Below are 15,162 nucleotides of genomic sequence, written 5' to 3'. Positions count from 1 at the left end.
CTCTCTGTGAAGTTGCTAACAGTTCTTCTATCCGTTTCTAGACTAAAAATTGGTTGGATAATGGTTGTTTTTCTACTTCTTTTCCAGACTTTTTCATCTTCTCTTTACATTGGGATGCTACTGCCGATTTATTTTTTTGATGTTATCCTTTGGTCTTAGACTAAATTTTAATGGAGGCGTCATCTTTGTTTGGGTAAACAACATAATTGTCTTTCCTTCGGGCTTTATTTGTTGTAGTAGCCATCTCATATTCTTCTTTGGATAATTCAGCTGGGGTAATACGAATTCTCCTTATTATTCTGCAGCTTTTGTAAAGACTTTCATTATCATTAGAAATTTCGCTTAATGGCCCTTCGACTTCATTTGGAACACTGTGGTAACTCCAAGAATGTTCATTAGCTGGCTAATGTTACGTCACAGGTTACCTATTGGTTGTTTTTTTAGGCGGAACATGGTTGATCAAGATTGGTTGTTATGCAGGGTTTGTTTAATGACAGAATACAAGTCACTTGTTTCTTTATTATCAATCCTCTTGGAATCTTTGAAATTCTTTAATTGGTAATTGCGGGATTATTTGGGTGATTCCATCTTCGATTCCACAATTCGAAACTCACTAGGCAGCTCTAGCAAGAATTAGTCATAAAAAGTTTTGGATGTCTATTTGCTATTTTATAAGTACTTGGGATATATGGAAAGGACATAACAGGCGAATTTTTAGTAATGAAGAAACCAATGCAAGCTCTATTGTGTTGTGTTCTATACATAAGGTTGTCTCCTTCTATAAATTTTTCCATCCTAGATTTTTTTATTCTGACAAGGACGTTTATAGAAGTTTAGACATTCTTTTCTTTTGATTTGGTAGTTTTTTTCGCTTGCTTAAGTGTGACTTAAATTATCTTGTATCCGTTCTTTTTTTAACCACTCCTTGTAGTTCTTAATACAATATCCTTTCATCAAAAATAAAAAGTGGAAATTACATCCTGTATGCTTATTTTGAAATGTTTATGAAAATACGCTTTAATTTTTCTTGTTGCAAAAATACCCTTTTTTAACTTTTTTTTGTGCAAATACGACATCTACCAATAATCTACCAATGATCTACCATTTATGTACCAATGATCTACCAATAATTTACCAAAAGTGCGTATTTTTAGAGAAAAAAAGATTAGAGTATATTTTATAAACATTTAGCTTAAAATAGGTATTTTTGTGAAAAAATCGAAACAAAAAAGAAATCTATCACAAATGATATTTTTTTATTATTAATAATTATAATTGCTCAAAGAAGAAACTGAGGTACAAATCATATGGAAATTTTAAAATTGTGATTGACATTTATGTTGTTGACAATTGAAACATGCAACATTTATTCAATGTAATTTGCTAATTTTACATAAATTACATTTAGTATTTAATAAAAGCAACTAACGAGACATATGCATCTTTATTTAGGTAATTTCAGAAGTAGACTTTTCAGTAATTAGGGTGTGGCATCCTTGATGAGCTTGAGAGAAATTTGAAAATCATCACAGAGTTGTTGAGGATCAGGAATCATGGTTTCGTCAACTGCTAATATTATTTTGATCTTGTTCACGTAACTCACTACGTGAACAAACAATGCCTGTAAAAAAAAATTCCAACTATCAACTGTTGTTTTTTTTTATTTATAAAAGATCAACTTTTGGTTGTTGAGATAAATAATGGCCAAACTCATCCTCAGATCCCTCTACTCTTCATTTTTTTTCATAAGTCCTTATACTTTAATTTGTCATTTTTGAATTTCTGTATTTTAATTTCTAAACACATGGAATGTGGAGAGTGTGCCACATTTTCCGTTAATAATAAATTAGATTACATAATGACGTGTTAAAATTAAAAAAATAATGTGGCTAAAATTAAAAAACCAAACAATACCTTTTTTAAAATTAAAAACCACTGAAAGTGGTGGCTTTCTTTATTCTATTAATGGAGGAAACCTCTGGTTTTCTTCCATTAATGGAGGAAACAAACCTGCTGTTTCCTCCATAATGGAGGAAACGAGAAGGTTTCCTCCATTATGGAGGAAACCAGCAGTTTCTTCCATTAATGGAGAAGAGACCAGGTCTCTCCTCCATTAATGGAGGAGAGAAGGCCATCACAGAAAGTAGTAGCTGGCCGAATTTGTTTTTTGGGGATTAAAAAAATTCGATATAAGTTAACATTTAAATAAATTAAAATTGTTAAATTAATTTTTTAATTAGTTAATGCTACGCTATTAATTATTTGTAAATATAGAAATTTATAACAATACAATTAAATATTTTAAGAAAAATTAGGTTTGATTTTAATTTGTAGACTAAGTATAAGGATTTTAATGTATTGTAGATTAAATATAAGAATTTTAAGGTATTTTTTACTTTATCTAAAAGTTAAAATATCATATATTTTTTTTCACACTCTCAATGACGGAAAATATGTTACACTCTCCAAATTCCATCCAGAAAATGATATAATAACAATGAAGTTGAAATTTAAGGAACTTGTAAACGTCAAATTGAAGTAGAGGGACTTATTGGAAAAAAAGTGAAAAGTAAAGGGACCTGGGAATTTATTTTGCCATAAATAAATTTACATAAAAAGTTAACAATATTTTATGTTGGCCAAAGATATAAAATAACTCTTCAAGTTATTCTGAAAAACAAATAACCTCTTTTAGATTTCTTTAACCACTTGAGCCTTAATTTTTTTTTGGTGTAGGGTTCATGAGGTTTTCTGAACGGGTCTCAACTATTAGATGACACCTCTAAACCTTTAACATTCAGACAGACTGATTCTCATCCAAGCCTCAATATTTTTAATTGATGAAAAAAGCTTTTTTAATTTTTTTTTTCTAAAAAAAACACTTAAACTCTTTTAGTTTACTTTAAGTAATTGGCCCTTTACATTGTTAGTTATTTTTGTGAAATTTTTTTTAAGTGTTTGCTTTATTTGCACCACTTAAAAATATTGACGGCTTAAATGACAAAAATAAATTAAAAAGACCTGTTTGTTTGAATAATTCCGAATTAGGTTATCTTCTGCCTTTAATATTTTAATAAAATCCAAATTATATAATTAGACAGTAAAAGCTAAGAAAATAATAACACAATATAATGATAAAGTCGTTAGAAAATTAAGACTTCGTTTATCGATTTCTTTTTTTAATTATTTTAATGCATTAATGCACAAAATAAAATATTATTTAAAAAAATAAAAAATTGAATAGTATATTTCGAAGTTCAGTTATAACTGCTAGTTGTTAAGAAAAGAGAAATTAAAAATTAAATTGAATTAATCAGTATGCTTACATTGGGTTGGCCGAAACAAGATGGAGCTATAAAAGCTAGTGGATATCCACAGAAAGAGACTTGTTCTCGAGGACCAGGTAAATTTGAATAACAAATTGATGTTTGTGTTGGAAAGCCGCAAGTCTGTTTAGTATATAAATTTCATAGAAAATACAGTGAATTAATATAAAATAAAATAAATTTCTTATTAGCCTAGGACTTAATGATTGATTTTTAGGTAGTACTTTTACTGTAAATATGTTTATATTAGAGCTAAAAATTAGTTATAACTATATAATCATACATTAACTAAAAATTAACTACCATAATACGATGATGTGTTTCTGGAATTTTTTTTCAGACTTCTTCAATTTTAATATCTTGTCAAAGGGTATTAATACATCTTTTATGGTTCTTGTTCCTAAGGTGGCGGGTTCAGCAAATATTAAGGATTATCGGCCTATTAGTCTAGTTAACGGTTGTTCAAATTGTTAACCAAGACTCTCTCCCGGAGGTTAGCACCGTTGTTGTCCAAAGTGATTTCCAAAAAGCAGCATGCCTTTCTTAAAGGTAGAAGTGTTCAAGAGTGCTCTATGATTGCTAATAAGTTTGTTCATGCGGTGTCAATGAATAAGAAAAAATTGCTTGTGTTAAAACTTGATTTCCAGAAATCTTTTGACAGCATTAGTTGGGACTACTTGTTATCTGTGTTGAGTTGCATGAAGTTTTAAGCTAAATGGTTAGATTGGATGTCATGTTGTTTCTTGTCGGCTACCACTTCGATTAAGGTAAATTGCAGTCAAGGGGATCCTATTTCTCCTTATTTATTCGTTATAGTTGTAGAAGGTTTGAAGCGCTTACTGGATAGATATATGGAATTGGGGCTAATTCAGGGATTTTCTTATTCTGCCAATCAAGATCCTATCGCAATGCTCCAGTTCGCGGACGACACCATTTTATATGTTCCTTACGACATTGAACAAGTTAAGAATTTGACATGTATTCTTAGATGTTTTGAGCTAATTTTGGGCCTAACTATTAATTCCCATAAAAACTCTATTATGGGTATTAATATTAGTGAGATTGATTTATTGGCAGCGGTTGAGATGGTTGGATTTAGGGTTGAGTCATTTCCTATCAAGTATTTAGGTCTTCCGCTTGACAACAGAAAGCTCAATGTGGGCAATTGGGATCACGTGGTGGAGCGTTTCAAATCGCATTTGACTTTATGGAAAGGAACTTTACTTTCTCCCGCAGGAAGGTTAGTGCTTATTAAATATGTACTATTTATGTTCTGATGTATTTTATTTCTATCTTTAGTATGACGAGAGCTATCCAGTCATAACTTGAATCCTATATGATGTGTTTTCTCTGGAAAGGAGATGTTAGTTCTCGGGTTCTGAGTAAAATTTTGTGGAGGGTTGTTTGTCAAGATTTTAGAAGTGGTGGGCTAGGTATTTCTAACTTGCAAGTTAGACATCAAAGTTTGTTGTTTAAATGGATTTGGAAGTTGAGGATTCATAGTAATAATTCTCTTTGGTACAAAGTAGCTTCGAGTTATTCTAATGTGAGGGATTGGGATTTCCTTATAAACGGTGATGTCATAAAGTTATCGTATATCTGGAAAAGCATTCGGAAAACTTGTTGCATTGATCAAAAAGTGTGGTCTATTTTTATTGCTAATCTTAATTTTAAAATTGGCAGAGGTGATTCCATTTCAATTTGGCGTGATCCTTGGATGTCAGAGGGTCCGACTTTTGTTATATTCCCTAACCTTTTTAAGCTCTCAAATCTAAAACATGCTTCTATTAATGTTATTTGGAATGAGGATTGGCGATGGAGGCGTCGGTTGAGAGGTAGCAAATTGTTGTTGCTTGGAGAATTTCAAGCTATTTTAATGGTTTAGTTCCTTAGTTGGAGAGATCAAGCAAGGTTATTTGGAAAGACAAATCAGATACTTATTCTCCGGCTTCTTTGTGTAAGTTGATTGCAACGAGTACGATGGGGGCTGTTCCTTTTATTACTTAGCGTAACAATGTTGAAGTCATAGTGGCTAGTGGTTTGTTGCGTGGAAATGTGCAGCAGCTGAGTATGCAAAATCGTCATCAGCAAATGCAAGGTCAAGATGACAGCGTGGATCTACGGTCTGCAGATGTGCAGCGGAGGCGGGACGATCAATTATTGGAGGGTTTGAATGATTCAGGTTTGAAGGGTCTTTTGAACAGTAACAGAATGCTAGGGCAGGGTTCGTTTGAAAAACTTGGTTCGGTGACAGTTCCTGGAGCAGCTAAAGGTTATTTTAGGGGTACTAAAAATCCTTATTTAATTGTGTGGCATTCTCTAACTCCTCCACGAGTGAAGTTTTTTCTTTGGTTAGCTGTTCATAACCGTCTCCCTTCTCTTTATTTTCTTGCAAATCACAATATTATTAATATAGAAAACTCTCTTCGTTCTAAATGTGGAGTGGTTGAAACTCAGGAGCATATTCTTATTTATTGTTCTTTTGCAAGAAAATATTGGTGTTTTGTGTTGCAGAGTGTTGGTGTTTCGTGGTCTTCCTAATACTTTTGTGGATTTCTTGCTGCAATGGAATCTCATTATCCCTAAGGGTCCTTACTCGAGTTTATGGCGGCTATTGGGTTTTATCATGGTTTGAGATATCTGAAAGTGCAGGATGAGAGGATTTTTTAGAATGTATAGAAGAACATCGATGTGGTTATTTTTCGTTGTTTTTCTCATTCGATCTTTCTTTACAAATCATGTAATAGGAATTTTGTGTATTCGGGTTTGGATTTTTTTAGAAATCCTGCTTGTATTTTATTTTCAAGACCTTGACGTTTTGGCCTTTCCTCCTAGTTGAGCCTTTAGTGTGCCGCCTAGAGCGTGTCACTTCTTATAAGAAAGCTTTGAGTAAAGGTTTTTGCCATCTTTCGTGGCTTTAATATATATATTATTCGTAAAAAAACTATTATGTGTACTATTCAAAAGTAAAAAGACAAGATTTTTTCAGACCGAGTTTATATAGATCTAAATAAAAAAATATCTAACTTTTTAATTCTTTCTTTTATATTCAAACTATTCAACACTTCAATTTTGACTTTTTTTTAATAAATATATTTCAATTTTAGTCAATTTTTTTAAAGACAATTTTTTCTCAATTTTTTTCATATATGATATTTGTTTGTTGAAAGCAAGGTTGCATCTTGGAGAGAATTATTATAAACTAATTTTGATAAGTATCTTTCTATCGAGACAGAAAAGTTGATATATCTATAAATAAAAAATATTTGGACACATTTTGTGTTTTTTAAAAAAATCTTATAATGGGCTAGAATTAAAATATATTTTAAAATAAGGTCAAAATTGGCGTTTTTAGACGGTTGAGATATAAATGAAAAGAAATAAGTGTTTTTATGTAGTTAAACCAAATAAGTATAGATGTCAGACATGTATATTTATTCCATTGTTTTTCTAAAAAAAAGTAACTAACTAAAAAAGATAAAAGAGTCTTGGACGGCAATTTCACTTCAATTTCCGAGGGCTGATTTGGTGATAAAGCTAAGGGAATTACGGAAGATTATCAAAACGTGAAACAAGAATACTTTTGGTAATGTAAACACCAAATTTGATTATTTAAAAACTGATATTTGTTTGTTGGAAGCAGAGTTGGATCTTGGGGAGAAATATGATTCAAATATGGTAAATGGGCAGCCCTTCATGATGAATTTGCTATGGTCTTGAAGCAAATTGAATCTCTTTGGCATCAAAAGTCTAGGCTGAGTTGGAACTTACATGGTGATAAGAATACTAAATTGTTTCATATTATTGCTTCAGTCCACTCTCGTAGCAATTTGATTACCGAAATTTCGGCGGATAACCGTTCTTACTGCATTCTGGATAACATTAGGCTGAATATTCATCTTTTTTACAAGAATTTATACAATTAAGCCGAATATTAAGTCATTTTTTTAATTGAGGGACTGCCCCTTAAACATCTTTCACATACTCAATCGGCTGAATTGATTACTGGATTTACCGAAGCTGAAATGTTTTCAGCTTTAGTGGATTGTGATGAAATAAAGCTCCGAGTCCGGATGGGTTCAGTTTTTTCTTCTATAAAAGAGCTTGGAGCATTATTAAACAAGATATTTTGGAGTTGTTTTCAACTTTTTTCCAGCACAGGTTATTTCCCTCCTAGGTTGAACACGGTTCTAGTGCTTATTCCGAAGATGAAAGGAGCCTCAAACATCAAATATTTTCGGCTTATCAGTCTGATAAACGGAGTCTTCAAGCTTTTTTTTGAAGTTTTGGCTAACAGGTTATCTCCTATTCTTCCTTCAATTATTTTAAAGAACCAATTTGGGTTCATTAAAGGAAGGAATATTCATGATTGCCACATGATTGCTTCGGAACTGATTCACCAAGTCAATACCAGGAAAGTTAAAGTTTTCTTAATTAAAATTGATTTCAAGAAGGCTTTCCATTTTATTTCTTGGGAATTTATTTCGGAAATGCTCACTAAGATGAAATTCGACAAAGTTTGGATCAAGTGGATTTCTTCTTTTTTTCGAATAAACTCAACTATCAGTTTTAATTAACGGATGTCTTTCCAAGAATTTTAATATGGGTGGAGTTATAAGACAGGGTGATCCAATTTCTCCGATGTTATTTGTCTTAGCGGTTAAAGGCTATTTTTTCCAAAGCTATTAATTTGGGTTTGATTGACGGTGTTCATTTGGACGGATATACTGAACCAATTTCTACTTTGTAATTTGCTAATGACACTTTGCTATTTGTTCCTAATGACCTTGGCATGATTAGGAATTCACTACGTATCCTTTCGTTGCTTTTGAATTGGTATTGGGTTTGTAAATTAACTTTAATAAATCGACAATCATTGGTCTGAATGTTGATGGTGCTTCTCTAGTTGCAGCTTCTAGTATTCTCAATTGTAAAATTGATTTTTCGCCAATAGTTTACTTGGGTTTGCCTCTGACTGCCAAACCGGTAAGAGCTAATCTATGGAGTCCGTTAATTAACAATTTTTCTTCTCAGCTAGCTTCTTAGAAAGAAAATTTTGTTGTCTTCTGCAGGAAGACTTATCTTGATCAAATTTGTCCTTAGTAGCCTTCCAGTTTACTATCTTTGTTCCTTTTCTATTTCGCAGTCAGTAATCAATATTCTTGAACGTAATATGAGAAGATTCTTGTGGAGTGGTTCAGGGGATAATATGGGCTCAAGTAAAGTAGCTTGATATGACGTTTGTCTATCAATGTCTAATGCTAAATGTTACTCCTTTGCGTATCAAGAATCAATCCCTTCTTCTGAAATGGATTTGGAAGTTGAGGACTGTTAGTAAACTTTCCCTATGGTTTACGACTGTTTCTAACAGCTCTAGAATTTCTCAATGGCGTGATCTTTAGACGGTAAATAGAACTAAACTCTCTCATCTTTGGCATGGGGTTCTTACGCCTTGTGTGAGAAACTGTTAGATTTGGAATAACTTTAAAGGAGGGCTATTTGTTAGCTTGGGCAATGGAGAAAACACTATTTTCAAGAAATACGGTTTGTTGGGCGTTTAAGCTCCTTTTTCTGCTTATCCAAGGTTGTTTAGTCTTGTTGTAGATGAAAATGTTTTGGTTTCTGAACTATACAATAGGGAGCGGGATTGCTATTCTTTCAGCTGGAATCGTCGTCTAAGATTGGGAGATATTGAATATGCTAGATAACCTTCAGGATCAGTTTCAAAACCATGCTCTAGTGCTTAATTAGCATGATCTTTTTTTGCTGGTATCAAAAGAATAATTTTAGACCAGCATTTTTTAGAATTTTGGTGCAATCGCTGGTTACTACGGGTTCACCTAGCAACTCAGTGCGCCATCCTAGTCCTTCTTCTCTCGCTTCAGTTCTTCATCACACAGCAGGTCAAATTAGTTTTCTGCTGCAGCTCGTAACCTTCAAACACCAGCAGTAGCTCGTCGAAGTCAATCAGCACCAGCAACTCGTCGTATTCAAGCAGCAGGTCATCGCCGAATTGCTGATGAAGTTGTTTGCTCTTTCTTTTAGAAATTCAAGCTTCCTTCAAGGATCCTCTTCTATTTATGGCTATTGGCACGGAATAGAATATCCTCTATCATTGTTTTTGCCAGCAGAGGTATTATTTCTTTTGATAATTTGGCTTGTTCATTTTGTTCTCATGATGAGGATAGCATGCACATTGTCATTCACTGTCGTTTTGCTTGGTTAGTTTGGTCCAAACTATTTAACATGTGTAACATTCTCTCGGTTCTTCCGGCCTCTTTGATTGATTTCTTTTACCTTTGGGATGATATGGTCTTTAAACGGTTTCGTGGGTTATCGCAAACAATTTCGTTCCATTGTGTTTGGGAGTTGTGGAACGTTCGAAATAAGAGAGTTTTCAAGAATGAATCAACGGAGGTGGACTCGGTTGTTTTTATGTCGGTTTGCAAAGTAATGGAGTTTTACAAGGATAACAATCATGAGTTTACTTACTCAGGAACTGAAGTGTATCGCAATTTATCTTTTTTCTGTAAATATGCTTGACTTTCTTTGCCTTTCTCAAGGCTTTTGCCAATCACGTTTTGTGATCGAACTAATATACCCATCATTTATTCAAAAAAAAAAAATAACTAACAAAGATTAATATTTATGATAAATTATTTATTAACAAATATAATAATGAAGTAAAATAGAGAAAGATAAGAGTAAAAGTACCATGGTGGGGTAAAATTTGAGAAGAAGCCTAGCCATGAAATAAGTGCATTTAGCTTCCAGAGAGGCTTTCTTTCGATCGGAATGAAGCTTAGCATCACGTACGTAATCTAACGGATCATCTCGCAGTGCAATGGTGAAAGGGAATAGTATAGAAGATATATGGTTTCCCCACTTCGCTTTTGACCCTTCTTTAATCATATCTTCAAAAGTCTATTTCAATTAATTTTAAATATAAAAATATTTTTACTATTAAATTGAGAATATGAAATTGCATGTGCAAAAATCCGAATAATTGATTTTTGAGATATCCAAGTTATTGGTTTATTGTAATTTGGTGACCGCACTTTACTTCGTTTAGTTTTGATTACTGAATTTTAATTTTATTTTAACGGAGGTTTTTCAGTTAAAATGCATATGTAGCAGCCGGAATTTTCCACGTGATAATCATTTTCTACTTATTCTTTCCTGAAAACTTATTATTTATAGTTAATTTTATTTTATCTTGAAGTTTCTTAGGTCAATTATGCATACATGACAAATTTTAGAAAAAAATGTAAAATTCGGCCGATATATAGGTTTTTTAATCGAAAATCTCCTGCTAAAAACAAAATTAAAATTTAATAGGCAAATTTTTAAAAATTTAAAATGACAGAAAAAATTAAACAATAAGTAAATTCGGTTTACTCACTTGGATTTTTGAAAACGGACGTGTGTTCACAACATAAGATGCTCTGAAACGAATATTTTTCGGCAAATTGTTTTTTACTCTACTTCCATCGTCATTTTCATCCCTACACATACCTGCCATATAGTTTTTAGTTAATCAAAAAGAGTAATTAGAAAATACAACAAAACATCTCAACTAAGTTAACATTCTCTTAACATACACATAATTTTTTTCGATTATGTAAAATAAACTGAAATGATAAGAAGTCCATTTTCTTTTACTAAAATGATAAACTGAAAATAAATCATCAATCATCATAATAAATAAAACCAAAGCACTAATAAAATCACTAATGAATTCTCTATTAAAAAACAGCTTAAAAAACATGAAATTGTATGAGAGTTCGAAATCAAAATTTCACCATAATACTAAACAAGATTTTTGTATCAATTATAGAAGTATGATGAGTTGGTGAGTACTACTTACCATACTTTCTGTTGAGATAACGAGACAAAGCAGCTTGTGTAACTCCTACCAACACATCATTCACAGTCTGAAACAAAAACAAAATGTGTTCACCATGTTTCTAAACATGTTATAATAAAGTTATTGAATATTTAATTTTTATTATTTATACGAAAATCTACCTAGTAGTTATTGTTCCACTTTTACCTTTGTCATTTTATATTATTTCTAGGTAATTGTTTTCATATTCATTTTCTTTTACTAATTTCATTATATCTATATTATATAATAAAAGTAAGGAAAATATAATTTTTTTATCAAATTTTATGATCATATTCTTATTAATTATAAAATTAAAATATTTATTTCTTTATTAAAACTAGGATTTAATTATTGGAATACTAATTAAAGTACTATTACTACATTAATATAATGATTTATAAAAATATTATTATTTTATTAATAAACTATTACTATTATATATCCTTTTTAATTTAATTATTACTTTAATAATTTGTTAAAGTAACCTGCTACAACTCCTTCAAAGTAGGGGCATTCGGCTGAACCGAAACGAACCGAATCGAGATTTTTTTTAAACTGCATCGAAGTTCTAAAAAGGTAAGTTTTTCATAGAGATCCGAAACGGTCGGTTCGGTCATTTTTTGTCGGTTTGGTTTGATTTTTCTGTTCGGTTATAATGAAAACTGAATGAATATTTTTTATGTTCCAAACCCAAACCAAAGTGAATAAGCGAAATTATTTTACAATATCAAACCAAATTTGTCTGGTTAGTTTTTTCATTTTCGGTCGGTTTTTGCACACTTCTACTTCGGTGATTTTTTTTCTTCTTCATAGTAGATAAAATATAGGGTTAATTCTTAAAAAAATCACGAACTTTATACGAAGTTTCATTTTAATCATGACCTTTAAAAGTTGCCATTTAAAGGCACGAACTTTCATATTGTTTCAAATTCATCATTTCAGTGTATTTTTATTGTTCTTCACTAAACCATTAACGAAAGACCTAAGTTATTAATCAACATCAAATTTTATTATCTTTCAGTTAGAGTATCTAGGATTAGGAATTTTTAGTCAGATAAAATACACCGAATTTTACTTTGGTGATAGATTTGAAATAAAATGAAAGTTCGTGCCTTTAAATGACAATTTTTAAAGGTCATAATTAAAATGAAACTTCGTGTAAAATTCATGATTTTTTTAAAAATTAACCTAAAATATATATTGATGTGAGACGGGTGCGAATTAAAGCACGTAAAGTAGTAAAGGGAACTTACTACAGCCATGGCATTCTTGACCAACTTTACATCATCAAAAGATAATGTTGTGTGAACAAATCTCCTAGCAGAAGGTCCAAGCTTTTGAGCTTTAAGTGGGTTTTCAGTATCATTCAAGAAAAAAAAGGTTAACACAAACATCACCACATCCACACCAGTATTCCAACACAGAAGCACTAGCAACCCTAGCTTGATCAACAAGAAACGCAGAAACCCTAATAAAGACTCGTTATTTTTCTTGCTCCGATTTGATTTTCGTGCAGTCGGAATGGTCGGAAGCGATTCAGGGTCCGATACTTGACGAGAACAAGAAAGCAAAAGAGACATGAGAGATATGCCATCACCAATGGAATGGTGAACTCGTAAAACCGCGGTGGCTTCGGCTTCAGAGGTTTTCACTTCCAGGACATGAAAATCCCACAAAGGGATGGACATACTGATTGTGGTTTTGCTGAGGTTAGAGACATAATCTTCGACAAACTTGTCCGGAGAGTCCATGTTTGGATCGAGCCTTGGAATTATTACATGGTTGTCTATGTTTACTTCTGTTTTAACCCGTCTCAACTCCCCACCATGTTTCTCGTCCACAACCTGCTCATACCATAGTTCATTGTTGCATTAATTAATATGAGAATGAAATAAGTCGCCCTGCTAGCTGATACTTAACTTTTATCATATATTTTATATTGTATCAAAATATTAATTTCTATCAAATTATACCGAAATTGTAACTTTTATGTCAAATCAAAGTATTCAAATTAATTTGTCCGATCAAAATAAGTTGATGTGCATGATGTACACCATATTTAAAAATAGCGAATGATTTAACGATCAACAACATGACAACATATATATATATGCTTCACTTGGTCATTATATCAGATCAATAAGTATGAGGTAACTAATCAACTGAAATAAAATTAAATTTTTATATTATTTTCACACGAATTGCAGTTTTAATATATAAAATTGAAACATGAAGCAAAAAATTTGTTCCTTTCTAATGGAGACATCTCACATCCTTTTATCTTTTTACTTTTTCAATCTCAAATTCGCAATTTCAGAATACGGCTGCCACATAGGTATAAAAGAACGGTTGGAGTCGCTAAAAGCACAATATGGTAAGTGACTAATTAAATTACGTTTCGAAATTTGATAACCAAACTTCACAGATGCAAAAGTACAGTATAAACATAAATTTTGTACATGAAAGTAAGTCTGCATTGTTTACCTGCAAACTAGAGAAACGAGGGTGCTTAGCGAATGTGTGAGCAAAGTGGTGTTTGACAACCTCTGGGTTGATCGGCGCAGCGAACCCTAACATGGCAATGATGTAAACGTTGGAATCAGGCTTGTGAAATAGCCGCGACATCGGACTCAATGGTTCTCCACCATCTTCTTCCTCTCTATCATTTTTCATTATTCGAATTGGTTTCATAACACTTTCCATTATTTTTCTCTTACTCTTCTTTCTTCTGATTGTTCTCCAGCTTCTTCTCCCCTATTTATAGATTAATTAGAAGTGGGACTATTAAAGAAAATTCGAGTGATTGATATGATGATATTTAATAACAATCGGTTTATTTTATTTTGATGACAAAATTTTAATTTATTTTATTTTAATTTTTAACATTTATTGTTATTTGAGATTAGGTTTTCTGGCCAAAAATGACACGAGGTAGTCAGATTTTGCAATTTTGAAATCTTGTCACATATGCAGAATTTCATTTTGAGAATTTTTTTAAGCCAAATTATACATACTTCGATTAAAGAAAATAAAATCAAGCGACTGTCAAAAACCACTTCTTCAAATAAAATTTAAGTTTAATAATTAGAACAAAATAAATTAAAAATAAGCTATTAAGTTATATAAAAAAAATAGTTTTGGATATCATTATTTCTGCTAATTAATATATTAAAGGGCTTAAGGTCTGAAAAACTACCGACCTTTCAAGTTTTTTTCAATAGCACCCTCACCTTGTAATTTTTTCAATAGCACCCTATTTTGTATTTCTGGCTTTCAATAACACTCTAAATTAAAAAAATTAGATGATTTGATTACTATAAGGATGAAAAATTTCAAAAAAACTAAATTTAAAGGTGAAATCATACTTTTTTCTAATTGGACACTTTTAAACAAGTCCTTTAACTTAAAAAAAAAATCAAATAAGTTCTCGATAAATGAGTTTAATTTGATGATTTATGGTGCTATTGAAAGTCAAAAATAAAAAATAGGGTAAAATTGACTGTTTTACAAGGTCGGGGTGCTATTGAAAGCCAAAAATACGAAATAGGGTGCTATTGAAGAAATTACAAGGTGAGGGTGCAATTGAAAAAAATTTGAAAGGTCGGTAGTTTTTCAGACCTTAAGCCTATATTAAACGAGCGAAACGTTGAACGTTTTGTTGCGTGTTGCACGTTGAGTTTGTATTAATTTTCTGAGGACACTCAACTATTCATTTAGTACAGTTTGGTTAACCATCTCTTTTTTTAACTAATTTTTGTATTCTAAAAAAAGAAAACCTAATTTTTAATTTCCCTTTCAAACTGGAAGGCGGAAGCTCCTTAAATTGTCTAACTTGTCAGTTTTACCTTCCATGTGTTATACCATGCTGCAGATTCATGCTTATTTTAATTCTTCATCGTTTGGTTAATTAACCAGTTTAATATTGGTTAATTACCAATTTAGCTTTTT

The 15,162-nt window shown here is 31.6% G+C and overlaps 1 protein-coding gene across 5 annotated transcripts; it reads right to left on the bottom strand.

The window, feature by feature from the left end:
- Positions 1-1,292: 1,292 nt before the first annotated feature.
- LOC126661832 (wax ester synthase/diacylglycerol acyltransferase 4-like) lies at positions 1,293-14,013 on the bottom strand. 5 transcript variants are annotated; one of them, XM_050355707.2, is made up of 7 exons: positions 13,699-14,007; positions 12,468-13,058; positions 11,194-11,260; positions 10,729-10,841; positions 10,041-10,250; positions 3,327-3,449; positions 1,293-1,621 (listed from the first exon to the last, which is right to left on the bottom strand). In XM_050355707.2, the coding sequence occupies exons 1-7, from the start codon at positions 13,915-13,917 to the stop codon at positions 1,481-1,483; spliced, it is 1,464 nt and encodes a 487-aa protein (XP_050211664.1). In that variant the 5' UTR covers positions 13,918-14,007; the 3' UTR covers positions 1,293-1,480. The 5 variants fall into 5 exon arrangements, with proteins under 5 accessions (XP_050211664.1, XP_050211665.1, XP_050211667.1 ...); XM_050355708.2 differs by lacking the exon at positions 3,327-3,449 and having other exon boundaries at positions 13,699-14,011; XM_050355710.2 differs by lacking the exon at positions 10,041-10,250 and having other exon boundaries at positions 13,699-14,011.
- Between the last annotated feature and the right edge of the window lie 1,149 nt (positions 14,014-15,162).

This window comes from Mercurialis annua, linkage group LG8 (genome assembly GCF_937616625.2).
Source record: "Mercurialis annua linkage group LG8, ddMerAnnu1.2, whole genome shotgun sequence".
NCBI classification, from domain to species: domain Eukaryota; kingdom Viridiplantae; phylum Streptophyta; class Magnoliopsida; order Malpighiales; family Euphorbiaceae; genus Mercurialis; species Mercurialis annua.
Note: the sequence above shows the minus strand (reverse complement) of the source record. Positions and strands in the feature narration are given on the sequence as shown.

What these genes read in the sequence shown, in the direction of transcription:
- LOC126661832 (XM_050355707.2), bottom strand. Translation starts at nt 13,917, where the DNA reads ATGGAAAGTGTTATGAAACCAATTCGAATAATGAAAAATGATAGAGAG. An exon ending in TCAAGAATGCCATGGCTGTA is followed by an intron (nt 11,261 to 12,467) that starts GTAAGTTCCCTT and finishes TTTTTGTTTCAG; the next exon opens with ACTGTGAATGATGTGTTGGT. An exon ending in TCAAATTTTACCCCACCATG is followed by an intron (nt 3,450 to 10,040) that starts GTACTTTTACTC and finishes TATACTAAACAG; the next exon opens with ACTTGCGGCTTTCCAACACA.